The 22,096-nt window shown below is 61.1% G+C and overlaps 1 protein-coding gene across 1 annotated transcript; it reads left to right on the top strand.

Annotated features, from left to right (window-relative positions):
* Positions 1-860: 860 nt before the first annotated feature.
* On the top strand, positions 861-20,540 carry JUP (junction plakoglobin). The gene is made up of 15 exons (XM_063178771.1): positions 861-917; positions 10,438-10,670; positions 11,624-11,877; positions 13,044-13,282; positions 14,366-14,567; positions 14,950-15,094; positions 15,420-15,523; positions 16,389-16,727; positions 17,330-17,485; positions 17,780-17,899; positions 18,012-18,162; positions 18,243-18,364; positions 18,768-18,807; positions 19,349-19,516; positions 19,699-20,540. The coding sequence occupies exons 2-14, from the start codon at positions 10,445-10,447 to the stop codon at positions 19,492-19,494; spliced, it is 2,244 nt and encodes a 747-aa protein (XP_063034841.1). The 5' UTR covers positions 861-917; positions 10,438-10,444; the 3' UTR covers positions 19,495-19,516; positions 19,699-20,540.
* The last annotated feature ends 1,556 nt before the right edge of the window (positions 20,541-22,096 follow it).

Raw genomic sequence — 22,096 nt, 5'->3', positions numbered from 1 at the left:
CCTGGCACCCTCGACCTTGACCAAGAGGGGAGCACGAATGAGATTTCTGGCTGACGCCTGAGCTGTGCCATGCCGTGCCGTGCCGTGCCATGTGCCCATTTCCTCTCTCCCGCTCAGCGCACAGCCATGAATTCCCTTTCCCTTGCAGGGGCGGTGGAAGCGCTGTCTCTCACCTCCCTTCGGAGCTGAGAATCGAATCCCCGCCTGGCAGCGCTCGCTGCCAGACGTACCAGGGAACCGCGCAGGCAGCGGGGGGTGCAGGATGCTCCCTCCTCATCCTCACCGGGGCACAATCCTCCTGCTCCCCACACCTGGGGGGTCCTGAGGTGGGCTGGGACGTATCCAGTGGATGACTCCGGCACTGGGTGACGGCGGCTTCGCCCGGGACGCGGCGGCAGCACCCGGCTGGACCGGTCCGGCGGGGACGGGGCTGACGCAGCGCCAGCAGCGCCAGCAGCCCCGAGCCCTTCCCGAGCGCCGCTTCCCGCCGCCCCCGCGCTCCTGCCTCGGGGGGTCCCCGTTCGGCCCGGGGGTCCCCGCTCGGCCCCGGGGGTCCCCCCGAGCCCCCGGCCCTGCCCATGGGCGGGTCCGGCCCCACCTGGCCGCGCCCACTGACGTCACCCAGGTGGTCCCCTCGTGGTCGCGCCCTTGCTCTGCCGCCGCCGCGCCCCGCCCACCCCGCCCCGCTGTCCAATCACCTGCGGGCAGGGGGCGGGGCGGCCGCGCCCCCGCCAATGGGGAGCGGATAAACACGTCCGGCGGGGGCGGGGCCTGGCGGGGCCAGGAGTTGATGGGCGTGCGGAGCAGCCAATAGAGAGCGGGCGGCGTGAGGGCGTGGCCTGTGGTGGGCGGGGCGGGGCGCGGGGCGCTGCTCGCCTTTTGTTCGGGCAGGAGCGGGCGGGCGGCGGAGAGCGACGGTGAGCGGGGCTGGGACACCGGGGACGGGTGGGGAGCGACGGTGAGCGGGGCCGGGGCACCGGGGACGGGCCGGGAGGGACGGTGAGCGGGGCCGGGGCACCGGGAACGGGTGGCGGCAGTGAACGGGACTGGCGCACCGGGCACGGGGAGCGACGGTGAGCGGGGCGGGGCACCGGGAGCGGCGGTGAGTGGAGCCAGTCAGCGAGCATCGGACATGGGGGACCGGCGGTGAGCGGCAATAGGCCGGCGGAACCGGGCAGGGATCGCTCCGGTGAGCGGGGAGGCTCCGGGGGACCGGGCTGGCGGGGAGGGATCCGGTGAGCGGAGTTGGGGCGGCCGGGCCGGGCCGGGGCCGTGGCTGTCGCTGTCGGTTGTTCCGGGCTGGGCTGCACCGGACTCCGCCGCGCGGCGCTGGGGAGCGGCCGCGCTCGGGGCGGGGAGGGCCGGGGGGGTGGCCGGGCCGGGCAGTACCGGCAGCACCGGCAGTCCCGGCTCGGCCGTGGGGCAGCGCTCCCCGTGTGCTGCCCGGGAGCTCGGCCGCTGCTGCGCGGCACCAGCAGGGCGGGTCCCCACGGGCAGCCGGGCTGTCCCGGCCCTTTCCCGGTGCCGAGTGGCGGCTCCGGGAGTGCGAGGCGCTGACTCTGTCCCGGCCCCGCCCGGAGCCGCCGCTGGGCGGGCGAGGCCCTGGCACGGCGCTCGCCCGGTGCTGTTGGGGCTCTTACGCAAACCGGGGCTGCTCCGTGCCACAGCCACACCTGGGGACACCGCGTGCTGCTCTTGAGGCCGCCTCGGATCGCCTCGACATCGCCATCCCTACCCGTGGCACCGGGGATATCCTTGGCTTGCCACCCGGCGTGTGAGGTCGGGGGGCTGAGAGGGTCTGGGGGGGTCCTGGCATCACCCCACAGCCCCCCGCGGGTGAGGGGTGCTGGGCACGGTGAGCACGGAGGGTCCCAGCTGAGCCCCCCGGACAGCGGCCATCCGCACCGGGAAACGGCGGGGGGAGCGAAACTTGGCTGTTTGTCTGATGTTTGGAGAGGAGAGAGCGCTCTAATTGCGTTAGCTGAGTGATTAGCTTAATTAATCAGGTTTACAGCGCAGATGAAAGGATAATGCTGAAATGTTGCTGGGAGTTGCCCGGAGAAGGCAAACGTGGGCTGTCATACGAGCAGCGTGTGCTGGGAGAGGAGCGGACGGGACAGGGTGACCTGCGCCACCATCGTGCCTGCCCGGCTGTGGGACCATCAGCTGCACCCTCTCCGGCCGGGCTGGGAGTCCCTGCACCCCCGAGACGCTGTTGGGGTGCCGGGGTGAGTCCCATGCCTGGTTTCACGTTCCCTTCTCAGCTTCCCCATACCAGAAGGGAGGTGGCGGCTGGGGACACAGCGCCGTGACACAGCCCCCCCAGTGGCTTCACCTCCTGCTCCAGCCCACGTCGTGCTGCTTCTGGCGCCGGTGCCAGCCCCGGGCAGGGCACAGCTCCGGTGTCCGTCTGCCATCGGCCGGGGGGAGCCGGGGGCGCGGCGTGGCCCCGCCAGCTGCCGCGGGGATGGGGATGGGGATGGAGCCGTGCCGGGGGCGTTTGCTCCGGGCTGGCAGGTGCAGTGTCTGCGGGGGCTGCTCCGGGCTCCGCGCTCGGAGTGTCCGGTCCAGCCGGAAACAGGGAGGAGAAAATTATAGGGGTCCATCTCTGTGTCCTTGTCGCTGTCGGAGCTGGCTGGGAAGGGTGCAGGGCACCCACAGGAACTGCGTTTGCACATCCGAAGCCTGTTATCGCTCGTTGTTTTGGAGGGTTTCCATGAAGTGTCACGAAAAAGCCATTTTTACTGCTATTTTGGCTTAAACAAGTTGGCCATGGGGACGGGGCCGCGCAGAGCTCCTGGCAGCGGTGGCTCGGGGTGGTTCTCCCTCCTTGCCCTGTGCAGGAGCAGGGACAGACGCGGCTCCCCAGGGCTCGGGGCGCTGGGGAAAGGTGGGGCGGCCGTGCGGGGCCCTCTCTCAGACAATGGCGTTCCAGTCTATTGTCTGGCCGATGTGCCGTGTCCTTGCCGGCTCCAGGAAGCGCGTTCATCCCCGGGAGGGGCTGTGGGGACGAGCCGGGCTGCAGGGAGGGGTCTCCTGGCGCTGGGTGTGCGAGTAGTTTGTGCTCCGTGCCTGGGCTAGCGCGGCTGCATCGTGGCCGGGCTGCAGGCAGGGGCATTGAGGGATGTCCCCTCCGGTCCTGGTGCCGCATTTCAGTGTTTCAGCGCTGCCCTAATCCTATTAACTCCCCCCCTTTGTTTCCCCCACCTGAAAGCCTCGCTCAGCCCAGCCGGGCGGGCGCTGCGGTGCAGCTGCACGGCTCCTGCAGCCCAGCCCGTTCCTGGGGAGGACGGCTTCCCTTCGAGACTGTGCTTTGGTGTGGGAGCGCTTGATGGGATTTTGGCTTTTTATCACACTTCCAGATCTCCGGGATTTCAGGCGGCGCTTTTGCCGGGCGCGCTGCCGCTCGCAGATGGCAGAGCTGCCCTTGGCCCCGCTCCGCAGGCTGGGGGAGCGAGCAGAGCCTCTCTGTGCGCAGAGAACTTGCAGAACTTTAATTGAAGCATCCCTAACGACGCTTGTGCCGGTTTGGAAGGTTTAAATTAGACGGGCTTGTAATTAACAGAAGTTAAAAAGAAATGTCGTGTCTGTTACAGCAGTAGGAGCCTAACTCGGGGTTCAGACAGGGTGTGTGGGCACCCAGAGCTGGGGGTGGGTGTCAGTCTCAGCCCCGTGGGGTGTCTCAGGTGGGTCTGTGTGAATGGACACGTCTGGGGATGGCAGCTCGGGAGGACACCAGGGCAGCATCCGTGCCTTGAATCGCATTCTCTGCTCTGGCAGGGTTGATTTTACCCCTCTTTGCTCATGGACAGACCTGACAAAGATGTGGACAAGGGCGTGGGAAGGTTCAGGTACTCCCTCCCTACAAAAGCTTAAAACTTGACCTCAGCCCCGTGTCTGCGCTTAAACAGGGCTGGCTTTGCAGCCACACCCGCTTTGTCCATGGCTGCGCGGGCTGGGCAGGGGGGAGATGAAGATGTTTCTATTTAAGCAGAGGTTTGAAATACCCTTCTAAATCCTCCATCCCCGATGGGTTGTGCGGCGGCTGCCGGCGGCCCTGGAGGCATCCTGGCACGCCTTGGGCTCGGGAATTGCTTTGGGAACGGGGCCGGAGCCTCGAGCCGCGGCTGCCGGGGCTTGTTGGGCAGCCCGCGACATCTGCGCCGCCTGTTCCCAGCCCTCCTCGGGCCTCCTTCCCAGACCCGGAGCTCCTGCAGGGGTGGAGACGGAATGCTCGGTGTTTTCCCGATATCCCACGCCTGGCTGAGCTGACCTGGCAGGGGTGACGGTGGCAGTGCCCTCTGGGCGCTGCCCTGCTGTTGAGGCACAGACCCCGTGGGGTGGGTGCATGGGGGGGTCCTGTGTGGCTTTTTGGGGTAGGGGGCTGGATGGAAAGCGTTCCTGTGTGTGTGGGGAGAGACCTTTGGCAGCTGGCAGAGCTGCTGTAATCGCGGTGACGCGGGGGCAGAGCCCTGGTGACAAATCATTAACTTGCTCCGACAGGCCGGGTGCTGACGGCTGTGGGTGATAATTTCTTGTGAAGCGTCTGAACTTTGCAGCTGTAATGCAACTGGATGGAGAAATTAAGCCGGGGCTCAGCACCTCTGTGCCCCTCCTCGCTGCCCCAGCTCCTCTGGCAGGGCTGGGTGGCAATCCCAGTGTGCTGGGCACCGTGGCTGGAGCTGGGAACAGCCAGCAAGGTCCAGAGCCTGCAGTTAGACTGTTCTTATTGTTCTTTGTGCTCATTGAAACAAAATAATGGTTTTTGGGTTGTTTTTATCCAGATGGAGTAATTGTGATTAATCTCACCATGCCAGTTCTCCATTTCATGGACAAGTGGCAAATTCCCATCTTTCCCAGACGTGATTCTAATGAGATCAGCAGAGTGTGAGGAGATGAGCCCATGTGGGTCCTCCTGATCCTGCAGGTGGAGGTGTCTGTGCCAACAGCCATTGATGTGGGGAGGGGGATGCGCTGCCAGAGACCCCACAGTGGGTCTTGGGCAGGTGGGTGTCCCTGGGAAAGCCATCCCTGGGCTGAGGGTCCTGCTGTGGGCCCTGCCCTGCACAGGAGCTGGGGGTGGGTGTCATGCTCAGCGCCGTGCGTGCGCACGCAGCGGGAGAGCACTTGATGGATAACACTGTGTTGGTTTGTGATGTGAAGTGCCAAAACATCACAGCCTGGGCCTGGCATGTGCTGGAGCTGTCAGGAGCTGTTAATTCAGGTGCAGGCGAGGCGTTTCGGGGACACGGTCCGGGTTGATGGAGAGCATCAGCTGAGCGCTGCAGGTCGTGGCACAGTTGTCACCTTCTGGGGCTGCTCTGCTGCCAGAGCCTGGCCTGGTGCTCAGGGGGATGCAGCATCCCCAGCAAGAGGAGCTGGAGCTTTGCATGAGGCATTCAGCAGCTCAAGTATAACAAAATCACAGTAGCTGAAATATAGAAAAGGTTTGGAGCCTGGATCTGAAGCTCCTGCACCCTGCTGCCTTTCCTGAGTGCCCAGGAGCCATTCTGGACCAGGGCACATCCACACACAAAGGCCATGGGCTCCTTTGTGTGCAAGGCCAGGCCAGTGGTTTTGCCTGCTCTAACGAGAGGCTGATCCCCCGCCGCTGTCTCCTCCTCATTAAACTTCAAGCTGCTCTCGCTCCCCTTTGAATTCTTCCACTCATCTTCCCTGTGAAGCCCCATTGAAAGGGCTCCCGGTGCTGGGATCTGACTCCAACGCTTCCCATTGATGCTGCTGAGGTCTTGACAAGCTCCTTTCTCTGCCTGCTCCCGCTGTGTGTTCCTGAGGATCCTCTTCAAAACCACTGAAGCTTTTGTGCTGTGTCTGCAGGGCCTTCGTTAGCGGCTGCCTCGGCTTCCCCAGCCCTTGGTGTCACTTGAGAGCACCTTGGGGCAGGGGCAGGGTGCTGGGGGACTTCAAGGTGCCCTCTCACAGGGCTCTGGTGCCCTTGTCTGTGGGGAGACCTTGTGCTCTGGCTGCCCAGGGCTGTCTGAGCTGCTAATCCCTGGCTGCTCCAGGGAGGGGGGGACCGGAGATGGCTTCTGTGTAGTGTAAGTGCTTCTAAAATAGAGTCTTTTCTTGTGCTGCATTTATTGAATTGCCTTAACTGCCTCTTCCCTTTCCCTTATAAGCCTTGGCCACTGTAATTGCAGTGAGCTCAGCCGAGCTCAGCCCCTCACATGCTGGGGCTGCATGAGGGGCTCCCCCCAGCACTGTGGGGCTCTGTGGAGCACCCACACTGCTCCATGCTGGGCTGAGGGCAGGCTGGACCTGCCTTGATGAGCTCAGGCTGCCCCTCACACCCCCTGACCCTGAGACCCAGTGCTTGTGGGGGCTTGTGAGGGTGCCCTGTGCCCCACACCTGCTGCCCTTGGGGTGACCCCACACTGGGGATCACAGCTGCTCACCCCAGGGGCTGCTGCTCCCCGAGAAGCCCCCGAGCAGAGGATATTCCTGCATAAAGCAGCACTCGCTGCTCTCCTGATGCTGTTCTGGGCAGCCCAGCCCTGTGTGCCGGCTGTGCCCTGCCTGCTGGGGCTGAAGGCTTCACAGCAGCTGGTGAGAAGGGCTACTCAGGCCTGGGGCTGCGTGTTTGCCAGAGACTTCCTCTGCAGACGGTGTCCCGGGGGGGCTGTGCTGCTTGGACCACGATCAAATGGCTCTGGGGGCGGATGAGCTGCTGGCCGGTGCCCGACAGCCTGCAGGAGCTTCCTCTGCCTTCCTGGCTCAGGGAAGCGGTGGGAGAGGGATTAACCTCTTCCTGGCAGTGCCCTGCTTGAGTGCCTGAAGGCCCTGCCTGTCCTGCATCCCATGGCTGAAACCCCTCGGGTGTCTTGGCTGCTTTCCTGTTGTGGTGCAGGAGCAGCCTGGAGGTTCTCCCCAAACCTGCTGGCCCCTCTGAACAGTCCCCCACAGCTGCCTCACTGCTTCCTGGGGGATTTCTCACTGTTTGAGGAACAAACCCTGTTTCCCTGGGGTCTAGGTTTGTGTGGAGTGGGGCTCAGGTGAGGCCTGGTGGGTTCGTTCTGCCCCCACTGTTCTCCCCTTCCCACTCCACCAGCTCGGTGGGGCAGGCATGGCTGGGCTCAGCAGCAATCATCCTGCCCACAGGCCTGATGTGGGAAGGCTGGAGCCCACCCAGACATGCCCCTTGCTCGTGGCTGACCCTTCAGTGTGGGTATTGTCACATGTGCCCCAAATAACACCCTGCCTCTCCCTCCTGCACATGGGTCCTTCCCTGCTGCAGCACTTCCCTAGAAATGCTGGGAATGGCTCCTGAACCCAGGGCTAACCAGCTCTCCTGATCCTGCTGAGGAGAGAGGACACCTGAGGACAGAGCCAGGCTGTGGAGGATGAGGGGGAAGCTTGTGTCAGTGTCTGCCCCTCACGGAGTGATGAGCAGGGCACGCTTGACACAGGGCTCAGAAAATGTCACTGCTCACAGCAGGAGTGTCTGGCATTTGCTCCACTGGCCCTGTCACCTCGGGTGCTGCTGGCTTCGCTGTTCCCTGTGGCCATGAGCAAATGCTGTTGGGGGGATGCTCAGGGGAAGCACAGGCGCCCGTGTCTCTTCTGTGGGGCTCCTGGTCCTGCTCTCCTGCTTGGAGCTCGTCTGGGGCAGCTCGTGTCAGAGCTGGAGGAGCCGTGCTGGCTTTTGATGTCCCTGGGTGCTGTGGTGCAGACAGAAGGGGTGGCTCATGCATAATGCAGGGCTCTGTACGGTGTCTGAGCCCAGCTCCTGGAGGTTTGGAAAATTAAGTGCCTGTCTGATGCCTCTAAATTGTGGCGTGGATGTCACTGTTCAGCAGTGGTGCAGCAGCATCAGCCCCTGCCAGATCTGCCAGCTGCTGCCCGGGGTCCCTGCCCTGGCTGTGTGGTGTGTGCTGCCCTCAGCTCTGCTCTCCCCATGCCCACCTTGTCCAGGGCAGCTTTCCAGTGCTGGCCTGGGCTGTTGTGGCCTTGCAGTGCAGGTGGGATGGTGCCAGCTCAGCCAGCCCCACGGCGCCGTGCCCTGCCAGTGTCACAGGGCCCTCTCCTGCCTCCCACCTCCACACTTCATAAAACGCGGCTATTGCTTCTCTTGGGTTTCCCAACACGATTTAGAGGCTGCCACCGTGCCAGGGTGACCCAGCTGGAGGACCCGCCCTCCCAAATACCAACGCAGGTGTGCGGCACTCCCAGCTCCGCCCCGGGGCTCCCACGGCCCATCCCTGCTGCCACGCGGGGTGGGGAGCGGCTCTGCCTCTCTGGCCCCTGGCACCGTGTGTCACACACGGTCCTGCCCCACTGCTCAGATCCACCGCCCTCCATTAGCGGCTCCTCTGTTTCCTGACCGCCGTGCATGATGCTCAGCCCATTAGAGCCGCTCTCAGTCTGCCGGTGCTGCTTGACAGCTCAAAAAATATCGGATTGGCAGGAGCTGCGCCCTGCCGCGGCTCCGGGCAGGCGGTGGGGCCGGGGCTGGGCGTTGCGGGATGCTCCTACCAGGGGGGACACGCGTGGGGGGCGTATTTCCCATCTGAAGGATGAGAGATTGGGGTTCCTCCCCTGTGCAGAGTGATTGGGGTTCCTCCCTGTGCAGAGTGATTGGGGTTCCTCCCTGTGCAGAGAGATTGGGGTTCCTCCCTGTGCAGAGAGGGCTCGGGATTGCTCCCTGTGCAGAGAGATTGGGGTTCCTCCCTGTGCAGAGAGGGCTCGGGGTTCCCATCTGTACAAAGGGTTTGGGATTTCTCCCTGTGCAGAGGGTTTGGGATTCCTCCCTGTACAGAGAGATTGGGGTTCCTCCCTGTGCAGAGACGGCTCGGGGTTCCCATCTGTGCAAAGGGTCTGGGGTTCCTCCCCTGTGCAGAAGGTTTGGGGTTCCTCCCTGTGCAGAGAGATTGGGATTTCTCCCTATGCAGAGGGTTTGGGGTTCCTCCCTGCGCAGAGGGTTTGGGGTTCCCATCTGTGCAAAGGGTTTGGGATGCCTCCCTATGCAGAGGGCTCGGGAATCCTCCCTATGCAGAAGGTTTGGGGTTCCTCCCCTGTGCAGAGAGATTTGGGTTCCTCCCTGTGCAGAGAGGGCTCGGGGTTCCTCCCTGTGCAGAGGGTTTGGGATTTCTCCCTGTGCAGAGGGTTTGGGATTCCTCCCTGTGCAGAGAGGGCTCGGGAATCCTCCCTGTGCAGAGGGTTTGGGATTCCTCCCTGTGCAGAGAGGGCTCGGGAATCCTCCCTGCGCAGAGGGTTCGGGGTTCCTCCCTTGCAGCTCCTTGGGAACAGCCGGCAGCGCCGGACGAGCCGCGCCAAGCCCTAGCGCGCCGTGCCCCGCCGAGCCGCGTCCTCGGCCACCACCCGACGCCCTGACTCAGCCTGGGGCCTGGCGGGGGGCTCAGCTCCGTGTTCTCGCTCCCCCAGGAGGGTTTTGGGCCCGGGGTGCCGCCCCAGCCCGGCCGGTCCCTGCGGGTCCCGCGCGGTGCTGGTGGCTGGAGCGGGGCCAGGGATGCGCGGCCGCCCCGGCGCAGGAACCGGGGCCGGTGCAGGTGGTAATTAGGGTGTTTGCGATGGGTGCTGCTGCTGCTGCTCCCTTATCGCCTCTGAAACTCTGACTCATTCCTCTCCTGCGCGGCCGGGAAGGGATAGGAATGCTGGGTGATGGGTCAGCGGAGGGCTGGGCGGGTGCTGCCTCCATCCCTCCTTCCCTGCCTGCCTCCATCCCTGCTGGTCGTGCCGGAGGCCTGGATGCAGGGCTGGTGACTCACAGCCCTGAGTGAGCTCAGGCATTAATCCCTGAGCCATTCTCCCTCCTCCTGTATCTCCAAATTAAAGACAAGGAAATCCCAGCCCTGCTCCCAGCAACCTTGGCTGGTTTGTCCTGAGTGTTGGGATGTGCCGGGCTGCCCTGTCCTGGCGCTGAGTGGGGAGTGCCGAGCCCCAGACCACGCCGTGGGCGCCTGTGGGAGAGCTGAGCCAGTGGCTTTGCCTGCTTATTTTTAGGTGCTTTAGGAGTGTCCCAGGAAGCTTCTAAAAAAGTTCATTTTATGCTTGAAACTCCAGCCATATGGAGCTTGGAGCTCCTGGCATGCCCCCATCTCTGAGCAGGTTGTGTCTCTGGAAAGGGTCTTAAAAAAGCTCGTGGGACCCTGGAGCTTGTGGTGTGTCTGTGCTGGGCAGAGCCTGCCCACACCTTGGCCGTGGCAGTGGTGAGACACAGCTCGGTGAGACGCAGCCGCCGTTCATGTCTGAACACGAGCAGCAAAGTGCTGAGCTTTGGGTTCGTCATCGCGGTGCCGCCTTTCATCTCCAGTGGGGGAGGAGGGCAGATAGGGATCGGCTCCATCTGCGCAGGGCCGGCTGCTGCACGGGGCCTGCCGTGCCATTCGGGGCCAGGACAGGGGCAGCAGGGTCCTGAGGCTGCCTGGAGGTGTAACATCTGCCCTGCCCACCCCGCAGAGCAGCCATGGAGGTGATGAACATGATGGAGCAGCCCATCAAGGTGACGGAGTGGCAGCAAACCTACACCTACGACTCCGGGATCCACTCCGGCGTCAACACGCAGGTGCCCTCGGTCAGCAGCAAGTGCCTGGGGGACGATGACGAGGTGTATGGGAAGCAGTACACCATCAAGAAGACAACCACCACGAGTTACTGCCAGGGAGGGAGCCAGAGCCAGAGCCAAGCGCAAGGTAAGGGGCTGTGAGGCCCGGCACATCCGCGGGCTCAGCTGCTCAGCTCCTGCCTTCCTCTTCCTCCCCCGCAGCCGTGCTGCTTCTGGGTACTCCTCCATGCTGGCTTCCACACCCTGGGAGTTGTTGCTGCCTAAAATATGCTTCCTCCTGTCCTCCTCCCCAGCGCCGAGGGGCTGTGGCGTGGGGGCGGCGCGCGGTCAGCCCGCGCTGGAGCTGAACCGAGCTGTGCGCACATCCGAGCGCGCCAGCGGGTTGGCTCGGGATGGGAACAGCTGATCCCATCCCACGGAGCTGCCACCTGCTCCACTGCCTGTCTGCCTGCTGGGAAACCTGTCCCAGTGTGGCTGCCAGAGCTGCCAGTCTGTGCCATAACACTGTGGGCACTGCCACGGCTTCTCCTGCTGAGGCGAGGACGATGTGGAGCCGCAGCCTGGGGTGAAGGAGATGCTCCCCCCAGCTTTATCCCCTCAAAGGGGCTGGTTTGCTCTGCTTGCCTCTGCAGTTCCCTGTCAGCAGTAGGTTTATTGACAGTTCCCATGGGGATCAGAACTCGCCGTGGGACCCTGTGCAGTCCTTGTGGTGCAGAGGTGGTGACCATGGGTGGCTACCACAGTATCACAGCTCAGCATCCTCGATGGGCAAGGCCTCAGTGTTGTCCTTTTTTCCAGTGCCAGCTAGTCCCAAGTTGCAAATATCCTTAATTTTTTTAATTAATAGGCCTTGTGTGACAACTGCCCCATCACGCTGCCTAATTGAGTGTTGTCTTATCTCTGTGCTGCCGGATCTGTTTACGCTTTGAAGCTCCAGCTCTGCGCAGAGCGCGCGGGCACTGCTGACGTGGCCGGTGTCTCTGCGCTAAGCTCTTGCTCATCTCGTTGGGTTTGGGGAGCAGGGCTGGGAGTGCTCCTTGGAGAGAGCCTCATGCTGCCTCCCTGTCCCCCCTCGTGCAGCGGACATGGAGGCCCAGCTGGCCATGACCCGTGCCCAGCGTGTGCGGGCTGCCATGTACCCCGAGACGGTGGAGGACCGCTCGCTCCTCATCACCACCCAGCTGGAGGGGCAGCAGACCAACGTGCAGCGCCTGGCTGAGCCCTCCCAGATGCTGAAGTCTGCCATCGTGCACCTTATCAACTACCAGGATGATGCTGAGCTGGCCACACGTGCCATCCCTGAGCTCACCAAGCTGCTCAACGATGAGGACCCGGTAAGGAGCTCTGTTTGCTGTGTTTGTCTCTGCAGCTGATGTGTGGTGGAGTTTGCAGGGGTCCCAGGATGGGGGAAGGGATGAGAATCTTGACTCCATGTTTCAGAAGGCTGATTTATTATTTTATGATATATATTACATTAAAAGAAAATTATATATTAAAGCTATACTAAAGAATAGAGGAAAGGATTTCATCAGAAGGCTAGCAAGGAAAATGATGGAATGATGATAAAATCTTGTGACTGCTCACAGCCTTGACACAGGTGGCTGTCATTGGTCATCAAGTAAGAACAATTTCACATGCTGGGTAAACAGTTTTCCAAATCACGTTTCAAAGCAGCAAAACATGGAGAAGCTGAAGCTTCTCAGCTTCTCAGGAGAAAAGGATTTTTCATAAAATATATCTGTGACACTGGGCTCCTGTCCCTGTGGGGCTCTGTGGCCATGTCTGTCTCCTTATTCGCCAAACTCCTGCTTGCCTCTGCCCTGCACCAGGACTGAGCCCACCCTGCCCAGCCACATCACCTCACACCCTGTCCTTGCTATGGGACCTCTTCCCACACCTCTCCTATTGGAATATTACCAATATAGCCAGATGGATGTGCCTGAGCTTGTCTGGCCCTTGCTGCTTGACCAAAAGGCGGCAACTGTGGTGATCTCACCTCAGAGACACCTTTGGCTGGCTGCATGCTGCAGCTGGGTGCTTGGAGACTAGTGATTTGGATAATTGTTTATCCAGACATGCAGGAGCTCAGGTTTACCTTGGTGGAGAAGCTTTAAGGCGATGGTGAAGGAAAGGAGTTGTTCTGATGGAGGGTTTGGATCCAGACCTTTATTCTGGCTCACAGCCTCTAAATCCAGCAACAGCTCCAGCAGAACTCCCTGAGCCCGTGGTTGCTGCTCCTTTTAACCCTGGGGAGAGGGGCAGGGAAGGGGTAGAAAGCCAACAACTAGGTACAAGGGACAAAGGACACCTGGATGGCCCAATGCCCGCCCAGGGGTAGAGGGCATCCTTTGAATCACTTGATGCTCTTCTGGCATGCCAGGATTGACAGACAGTGCTGGGAGGCGAAGGAGAGGTGACTGACACACCTGGGGAAGGAATCTTCAGGTAGAAACCCGGGCTATCTGAGGCAAACCACGACCCCTCAACGCTCTCCCTGCAGGTGGTTGTCAGCAAGGCAGCCATGATCGTGAACCAGCTGTCCAAGAAGGAGGCGTCGCGCCGCGCGCTGATGCAGTCGCCGCAGATCGTGGCGGCCGTGGTGCGCACCATGCAGAGCACCAGCGACCTGGACACCGCCCGCTGCACCACCAGCATCCTGCACAACCTCTCCCACCACCGCGAGGGCCTGCTCTCCATCTTCAAGTCGGGCGGCATCCCAGCCCTCGTCAGGATGCTGAGGTACACGGGGGTGTGGAGCCTTTTGCTGGGTTTGGGGTGTCCTGGATAGCTCAGTGCTGTTTGGGACAGGCTGCCCGAGCTCCCAGGCAGTTCTCAGCTGCAGGCAAGCTTGGCAAGCTTGAGTGAGATCAGCTCTTGAGTGATTGTCAGCTCATTGTGATTTCAGCCCTTCAGCTTGCTAAGTGCCTAGGCAGGCAGGGAGAGAGGAGAAGGCTGTATGGGGTTCCACAGTGATGTCTTTATTAATTCTTCTGTGGAGGTTCCCAGTGACAACTCTTCAACCAGAACCAGGCTAAAACAGCTCTTTATATATATATATATATATATATATATATATATATATATATATACACATATATATATACATATATATGGGATGGGATATATATATATACATATACACATATACATATACACATATATATATACACATATATATATACATATATATATACACACACATATATACACACATATATATATACATATATATACATATATACACATATATATATACATATATATACATATATATATATGTATATATTAATATATATGGGGTACAGGGGGATCAGAAATTGTCCAATGGCAAGGGTTAAGGGAAAGTGACCTCCTATAGGGTTACAGAGAGGTAAACATGGGCTCCAAAAGGCAGAAGAAGGGCTTCTAGCCCATTCACCATGACTTGGCATCTCCTGTCTTAGGTTTCTGCACACCTGTGCCTGCTACAGTGGTGGGGATGCCAGGGGGATGGCAGAGCCTGGCAGCCCCTCCTGGGATGGGGGCAGAGGAAGGGAGGGCTCATGCTGCCCTCAATGTGGGTCCTCCTGCTCACCAAAGCAATGGGAGAGTGTGAACCTGTGAAAACCCCTGGGGTTTGTGTATGGAACCTGCATGGGGGCAGGAGGAGGAGCAGCTACCTGACCCACACTGGCCGCAGAGATGGGGCTCAGGCTCTGAGGTGTCCATTCCCTGGGGTGCTGCTGGGTGCTGGGCTCGGGGCAGCCCTGGGGGCTCTGCTGCAGCCTGCTGTGAGTGTGGTGTAGCTCCTGCCCTGACGTGGAGCGTGCTGCCCTCCCACAGCTCACCCGTGGAGTCTGTCCTCTTCTACGCCATCACCACCCTGCACAACCTGCTGCTGTACCAGGAGGGGGCCAAGATGGCCGTGCGCTTGGCCGACGGGCTGCAGAAGATGGTGCCTCTGCTGAACAAGAACAACCCCAAGTTCCTGGCCATCACCACTGACTGCCTCCAGCTCCTGGCCTATGGGAACCAGGAGAGCAAGGTGGGCTGGGGGTCCCAGAGGTGTGGGGAAGGCAGGAAGGGGGGGTGGTTGCCCAACTTTGCACCTCAAGGATGTGCAGGAGGCAGTGGTGGAGACCCCACCATCCGTGTATCCCTGGTGATGTGACCAGAGCGTTCCTGCATGCCAAGGGGCTGGAGCTCCTGCCTGGTTTGTGTCCTGGCATGAGCTGGGGAATCTGGAAAGGGGGTCCCCACCCCAACCCTCCATTCTTGATGTCCATGCCTGGAAATGTTCAGGATCAGGTTGGGCAGGCCTTGGAGCCGCCTCATCCAGTGGAATGTCCTGCTGCCCGTGGTGGAGGGTGGAACTGGAACTTTAAGGTGCCTTCCAGCCCAACCCATTGTGGGATTGTGCCTTGCAGCTGATTATTCTGGCCAACGGGGGACCCCAGGCCCTGGTGCAGATCATGCGCAGCTACAACTACGAGAAGCTGCTCTGGACCACGAGCCGCGTGCTGAAGGTGCTGTCCGTGTGTCCCAGCAACAAACCTGCCATCGTTGAGGCTGGTAAGAGAGGCTGGGGCACAGCCACAGGGGGAGGTGAATGGTGGTGGCAGGGTGATGTGGATGGGGATGTGTCCTCCTGCATGGCTGTGGGATGGGCAGGGGTCTGCTCAGCCTGTGCTGGCCTGGATTCCTGCTCTGAAGGCTGCTTAGGCATGTTCCTGTGTGGGCAGGATCCATCCTGGCTGTCCAAGAGCTCTTCACACACCACATTTGGCCTCTGCTGAGCTGCTCTGTGTGCAGGAGCATCAGCCCAGCCCACCCAGCCCTGCTGCTGCTCCTGCTGGGATGGCCAGGGCTGCTCACAGGACTGTCCCCTTCCCTGCAGGTGGCATGCAGGCCCTGGGCAAGCACCTGACCAGCTCCAGCCCCAGGCTGGTCCAGAACTGCCTGTGGACCCTGAGGAACCTTTCTGACGTGGCAACCAAGCAGGTGAGGCTGCAGGACCCCTGGCTGTGCTTTGGTGCCACATTTTGGAGCCGTGTCCCTGCCAGGTGCTGGGTGGCTGGTGCCAGGCTGAGCCCAAAGCCTTGTGTTCCTTGTTCCATGTGCCTGGCAGGGTGAGGGGATGCCCTGCTGTGCCCGAGCTTGCCCTGCATCCCAGTGCTGCTCGTTCCAGCTGGCTGCCAGCACTCCTGCGTGTCCCCAGCGCCGGGCCAAGGCCACCACGGTCACTCAGCAGTGCCACCAGAGTTTGCTTTGGCTCGGGAGCCCCATCAGCCTGTCCTGGGCTGGCTGCCTGCCCAGCTCCTTGGGGAGCTGCTGGCAGAGCTGCTGCCAAGGCTGTTGTGCCACAGTCTGTGCAGAGGTGACCCCAGCCCTGCTCTGGGTCTGCTCTCCCAGCCCTTTGCTGCCTCCTGATGAGTTTTCCCATCTGCTGGAGCTGCTCTATGTGGATTAGCTCTGATGCAGCCTGGAAACTATTTTGGCTGTCATGGAACCATCCCTGGCTCTGATGACTGAAGGGTTGGAGGAGGATGTGGTCATGGCTCTTTAACTCTTTCCTGACCTGCTGCTGGCTGCTGGCCAGGGCTGGGGTCACTCCATCACCGTGTGGGGAGTGCTGGCAGGGGCATTAAAAGTGTGAGCCCAGCAGGAGACATTAAACTCTGAGTGAAACTGCACATGTTAGAGTGGGGCTCACCATGAAGGAGCAGCTCCATCTGTGGGGGATTGAAAAGGAGCCATGGGGGGATGGAAAAGGAGCTATGTGGGGCTGCTGTGGGGCTGGATGTGGGGCTGGAACTGGGTCTGGCTGTGTGTGTGCTGCTCTCACCTCCCATCCCCACCCCTGCAGGAGGGCCTGGACGGCGTCCTCAAGATCCTGGTGAACCAGCTGAGCTCTGATGATGTGAACGTGCTGACCTGTGCCACCGGCACCCTCTCCAACCTGACCTGCAACAACAGCAAGAACAAGACCCTGGTGACGCAGTCCAACGGGGTGGAGGCCCTGATCCACACCATCCTGAGGGCAGGTGACAAGGAGGACATCACCGAGCCAGCTGTGTGTGCCCTGAGGCACCTCACCAGCCGGCACCCCGAGGCTGAGATGGCCCAGAACTCCGTGCGCCTCAACTACGGCATCCCTGCCATCGTCAAGCTCCTCAACCAGCCCAACCAGTGGCCACTGGTGAAGGTGAGGGGCCAGAGGGGTGTTGTGGGCAGGAGGAGGCCCATGAATGGGCTGGAGAGGGCTCCTGGCTGCTGTTCTGTGGTGGGATGGGGATGGGATGGGATGGGATGGGATGGGGATGGATGGGATGGGATGGATGGGATGGGGATGGGGATGGGGATGGGGATGGGATGGATGGGATGGATGGGATGGGATGGGGATGGGATGGGGATGGGGATGGATGGGATGGGGATGGGGATGGGGATGGGATGGGATGGGAGGGGAGGGGATGGGAGGGGATGGGATGGGATGGGATGCTGAGGGGGCAGCAGCTGGGGCTGTGCACAGAGTGATGGTGGCTGCTGCTGCCACAGCCCTGCTCCTGGTGGGTCATGTCCCAATGGAGGAAGTGGCTCGTGCCTGCTGCTCATTGGAATTGGAGCTCAGCTTGGGGAGAGGGAGGATCCAGGGCAGGGAGAGGCTGAGTCAGCTGCACCACAGAGGGGATGGGGTGGGAAACATGGGGAGGATGCAGCCAATGTGTCTCTGGGGGAACACAGACTGTTCTGATGCACAGTTGAGACAAATGGCTCCTTCCTCCTCCTCCTCCTCCTCCTCTCCCCCAGGCTACCATAGGCCTGATCCGCAACCTGGCCCTGTGTCCAGCCAACCACGCCCCGCTGCAGGAGGCTGCTGTCATCCCCCGCCTGGTCCAGCTGCTGGTCAAGGCTCACCAGGACGCCCAGAGACACGCAGCTGCTGGCACACAACAGCCCTACACAGTGAGCACCCACCCCTGTGCCCCCAGCACAGCCTGGCACCCCAAAATCCAGCCCTTCTCTGACTTACAGGAGATTTTTCAAATGCACAGAAGGTGTTTAGATGCTGTCGCTAGCCTGCAGCACTGAACATATCTCCTCCTGCAGTCCAAGACTGAAAACTAATTCACAAATCAAACGGGATGAATCTGTTTAAAATATTTTGTCACCTTAAAAACCTGGGCGTGCCCTGTGCCCATACTTCAGGTGGCTGTGCCCCGTGTGTGAGGCTCTGTCTGAACTCTTGTTCCCTGGCAGGATGGAGTGAAGATGGAAGAGATTGTGGAGGGTTGCACGGGGGCACTGCACATCCTGGCCCGGGACCCCATGAACCGCATGGAGATCTTCCGCCTCAACACCATCCCTCTCTTCGTGCAGGTCAGGGACACAGGGCCGCCTCCTGCCCAGCCTGCACGGGGAGCTGCATCCTGCCCAGAGCACAGGGGCTCCTGGCAGGCTGCTTCACACAGCTGCTGATCTCTCCTGACAGCTCCTGTACTCGCCGGTGGAGAACATCCAGCGCGTGGCGGCCGGCGTGCTCTGCGAGCTGGCCCAGGACAAGGAGGCAGCAGATGCCATCGATGCCGAGGGCGCCTCAGCTCCCCTGATGGAGCTGCTGCACTCCAGGAATGAGGGCACAGGTGAGTGCTGCCGTGCTGGGGGCTCTCCTGGTGCTGGTGCTGCGTGGCAGCAGGAGCTGAGGCTCTGGCTGTCCCCACAGCCACCTACGCGGCCGCTGTGCTGTTCCGCATCTCGGAGGACAAGAACCCCGACTACAGGAAACGTGTCTCCGTGGAGCTCACCAACTCCCTCTTCAAGCATGACCCCGCAGCCTGGGAAGCGGTGAGCATCGCAGCCAGACCTGGATTTCCCTGGGGATGCCCCCTGAGCATCCCAGCCAGACCTGGGTTTTTGGGTTTCCCTGGGGATGCCCCCTGAGCATCCCAGCCAGACCTGGGTTTTTGGGTTTCCCTGGGGATGCCCCCTGAGCATCCCAGCCAGACCTGGGTTTTTGGGTTTCCCTGGGGATGCCCCCTGAGCATCCCAGCCAGACCTGGGTTTCCCTGGGGATGCCCCGTGCTGCTTCCAAAAGCTGTTGGCATCACCTCCAGCCTGGAGCTCAGCCAGGAGGGGCTGTCAGACAGTGGGAGGTGGGAGGCAGAGGGGCTGCGGCCTCAGCTCCTGGCTCATGGTCCCTGAGCATCATGAGCATCAATCCCTTCAGTTTTGCCATCTTCTTCCCCAGGCTCAGAGCATGATCCCCATCAACGAGCCCTACTCAGATGGTGAGTATGGCACCAGCCCTCCTTGCAGGGTCCCCTGGTGGGCTGGGTTCTGGGGGGCAGCTGCCTCATGTCACTAAGCCAGGCTGGTTTTAAAACCTTTCTCAGGTGGCTGTCAGGCAATTGCCAGCCCAGTCTGCTGGGGATTGAGTGGGATGCTCAGCTTAGAAAGTTTGTGCTTCCTAACTTCCCCACGATTTGTTCTGCGTGTTAGTGTTCTAGGAGAGGAAATCTGACGTGGAAAAACCCTTTGCTTCCTGCAAATCCCAACTGAATGAGGCCAATCCAGTTTGCTGAAAGCAAAGGGTCCGTGTCCCAGGACCTTTGGGGTGTCTGAGGTTTAATTCTTTCTTATCTGAGAGCTGACTTTGTGTCCCTGTCCTGCCAATCCCCACAGAGGGAAACACACAGCTCATGCCCTTGGGCTCGGGGATGGTGGGACACTTTTACAGCACCACGTGTCACATGCTGCCCTGGATGGGGAGGACAAGGAGGTGGCCGAGATCCTGATGGGAGCTGAGGCTGCCACACTCTTTCCCTGCAGAGCTGGACCCTGGTTACCGCCCCATGTACTCGGGTGACATCCCCCTGGACCCCATGGACATGCACATGGACATGGACGGGGACTACCCCATGGATGCCTACAGCGACGGCGTCCGAGCGCCCTTCGCTGACCACATGCTCGCCTAACCCGCCCACAGCCCCACACCAGGTACCTGCCAGCACCCCTGGCACCTGTGGCAGGGCTGCCTGCTGGCACCTGCCACCCTGGTGCCACCACGGCGTCCCTGGCGCTGTCAATGTCCCCATAACCTGTGAGCCCAGGGTGTCCCACGCGCTGGTGTCCTCCCAAATCCCCCCTGGGTGGGTGACAGGAGCTCTCTGCCCCTGCAGGTGTTCTCTCCATGCAGAAGAGGGTGGCCCCAGAGCTGAGCATTCGCGAGGAGGACTTGGGAGACAGAAGTGCCTGAGAAGACAAAACTTTTCCATTCCCACGAGAGGTTTTAGTTTTCGATTTGTTTTCTTCGCTGTGGGTCTGTGGAGAAGGTCCTTCCTCCTGGGACTGCTTCGAGCACCTACTGCCACATCCAGCATCCAAGATACTGTTTCTGAAGCTTTAAAACACAAACCTTGCACCGTTAGTGATCTTTCATTGGCAAAATAGTCTTTTCTATGAATATATATTTCTTTTTTATTTTTAATATGGTGCCAACGGCTTTTGCCGTCTTTAAGTTTGTGCTTTCTAACCTCCCCACGATTTGTTCTGCGTGTTAGTGTTCTAGGAGAGGAATCTGACATGGAAAACCCCTTTGCTTCCTGCGAACCCCAACTGAATGAGGCCAATCCAGTTTGCTGAAAGCAAAGGGTCCGTGTCCCAGGACCTTTGGGGTGTCTGAGGTTTAATTCTTTCCCATCTGGGAGCTGACTTTGTGTCCCTGTCCTGCCAGTCCCCATAGAGGAGTGACTCCAGCATTAGGAACTGTGTCCTTGTACTGATCTTTGTTGCACATTTTAACCCCTTTCCCTTCTCTTTGGTGAGTGGTGTGTTTCCGTCCCCTCCTCCCTTATCTAACGCATTTTTTAAAAGAGGCTTTAGATCTGATGGTGGTTTAACACTCCAGCTGGAAAGGGATGGACAGCTACTGGAGTGTGGGTCAGGAATGGAAGATTTTATTATTTCTGTAAGTTGTTTTTGTATAGACCAAAGCAAAGAATAAAATAACCCCTGCAGCCCCGTGCTGCCCTGAGCCTGTTCTTCTGTCGGCTGGGGACGGTCCCTTGGGGCAAACCAGGGGAAAGCACAGCTCTCACCCTCTGGTGAGCCCCTCCACGGGCCAGAGTGATCCCGGGGAGCTCATTCCCATGCTTGGCACCTGCTTTGCCTGGATGTGGGCCCAGGCTGCCGCAGAGCGCGGCAGGACAGCGAGGTTCATGTGCTGTGCTCAGGACAGGAGCAAGCGGGGACAAAGCAGCAGGAGCTGGGCTGGGAAGTGGGGCTGGGGGGGACATCCTGCCTGCCTGAGCTCGGTGCTGTGGCCACAGCCAACCCCAGTGCTCGGGGAAATGGAGCTGCTTCCTGCCACAGCCCGTGCCAGGACCTGCAGCGAGCAAAACAACAGCTGCTTTCCGGGCAGAACCCAGTGCACTTCCCGAGGGCCGTGGGGCTGGGGTGCCTCATGGGATGGGGGCCAGACAGCCCCTGGGCTGCTGCAGCTGCTGCACGATCTGTGACAGGCCTTGGCTCCAGCGCTGTGTGCCTGGGATGGGGGTTTGGCTGTGCTGAGCCTGGACCCCAGCTCGTGGAGCCCTGCTGCGTTCACAGGGATGTTCGTGCTGTCACAGCTGCCTGTGCCCAAAGTGCCAGCGGGTCTGGAGATGCCCCAAAGAGCTGCCCTAGGAGGGGCCGGGTCCTGCAGCCCTCCTGGAGCCGTGGGCAGGGATGCACATGCCGAGATCCCCAGTTCCCTCGGGCGGAGCTGCCAGCGGCACGTGCGGGATTTTGGGGGGGAAATGGAGCTAGAGGACACCTGGACCAGAGCAACCAGAGCTGCTTGCGGGGTCCTCAGGGAGGGATGGACTGCGGGTCCCGGCATCCTCGGCCGGGAGCGGCTTTTGCTGTCGGCGGGGCCGGGAGCGATGTCCATGGGAGCGATGTCCGTGGTTCCGATGGCTCCGCAGCCAGGAGCAGCGCCCAGCGTGTGTGCGGATCGCCCTCCTCGCAATCCCTGCACCCAAACCCGGCATTCCCGCACTCCCGGTGCCCCCGGGCTCCCGCGGTGTCCCACTCCACGCCCGCTGTCACCGGCTGCGCTGTGCCTCCCGTTCTCACGGCGTCCCCCGTTCCCCAGGCTGGGCACCCCAAATCCCCGGGCCGTGCCCAGCCGGTCCCCTCCGCTCCCCGGAGAATCTGAGGGCGGCAGCCGCAGCCCCAGGAGAATTTGCCGCATCTCTCCCCCTTCTCACGGCGCTCCTCGGGAGGTGCCCGGGCAGGAGGCGCAGGATGGCACCGGGCAGGGCACAGAGCGAGTCTGCACAGGCACCTGCGCCAGGCTGAGCCAGGACCGTGCTCCTCCTGGCCCGTGTCCCATCGGTGCCCGGGACCCCCGTCCTGCCCTGGCCCAGCTCCCGGGGCAGCTCCCGGCTCATCAAGCGCTGCTGGAGGGCGGACAGCGGGGTCCGGGCTCGGTGGGGTCCGGGCTCGGTGGGAGCAGCTCTGGGGCGATGGGAGCTGCTCCGCACGTGTCTGAACAAGGTTCCCCCGGGGAGAGTGAATGTACGTGCAGGAGCGGGG

Source organism: Melospiza melodia, chromosome 30 (assembly GCF_035770615.1).
Source record: "Melospiza melodia melodia isolate bMelMel2 chromosome 30, bMelMel2.pri, whole genome shotgun sequence".
Lineage (NCBI taxonomy): Eukaryota > Metazoa > Chordata > Aves > Passeriformes > Passerellidae > Melospiza > Melospiza melodia.
This window is presented reverse-complemented; position numbering and strand designations above follow the sequence as displayed.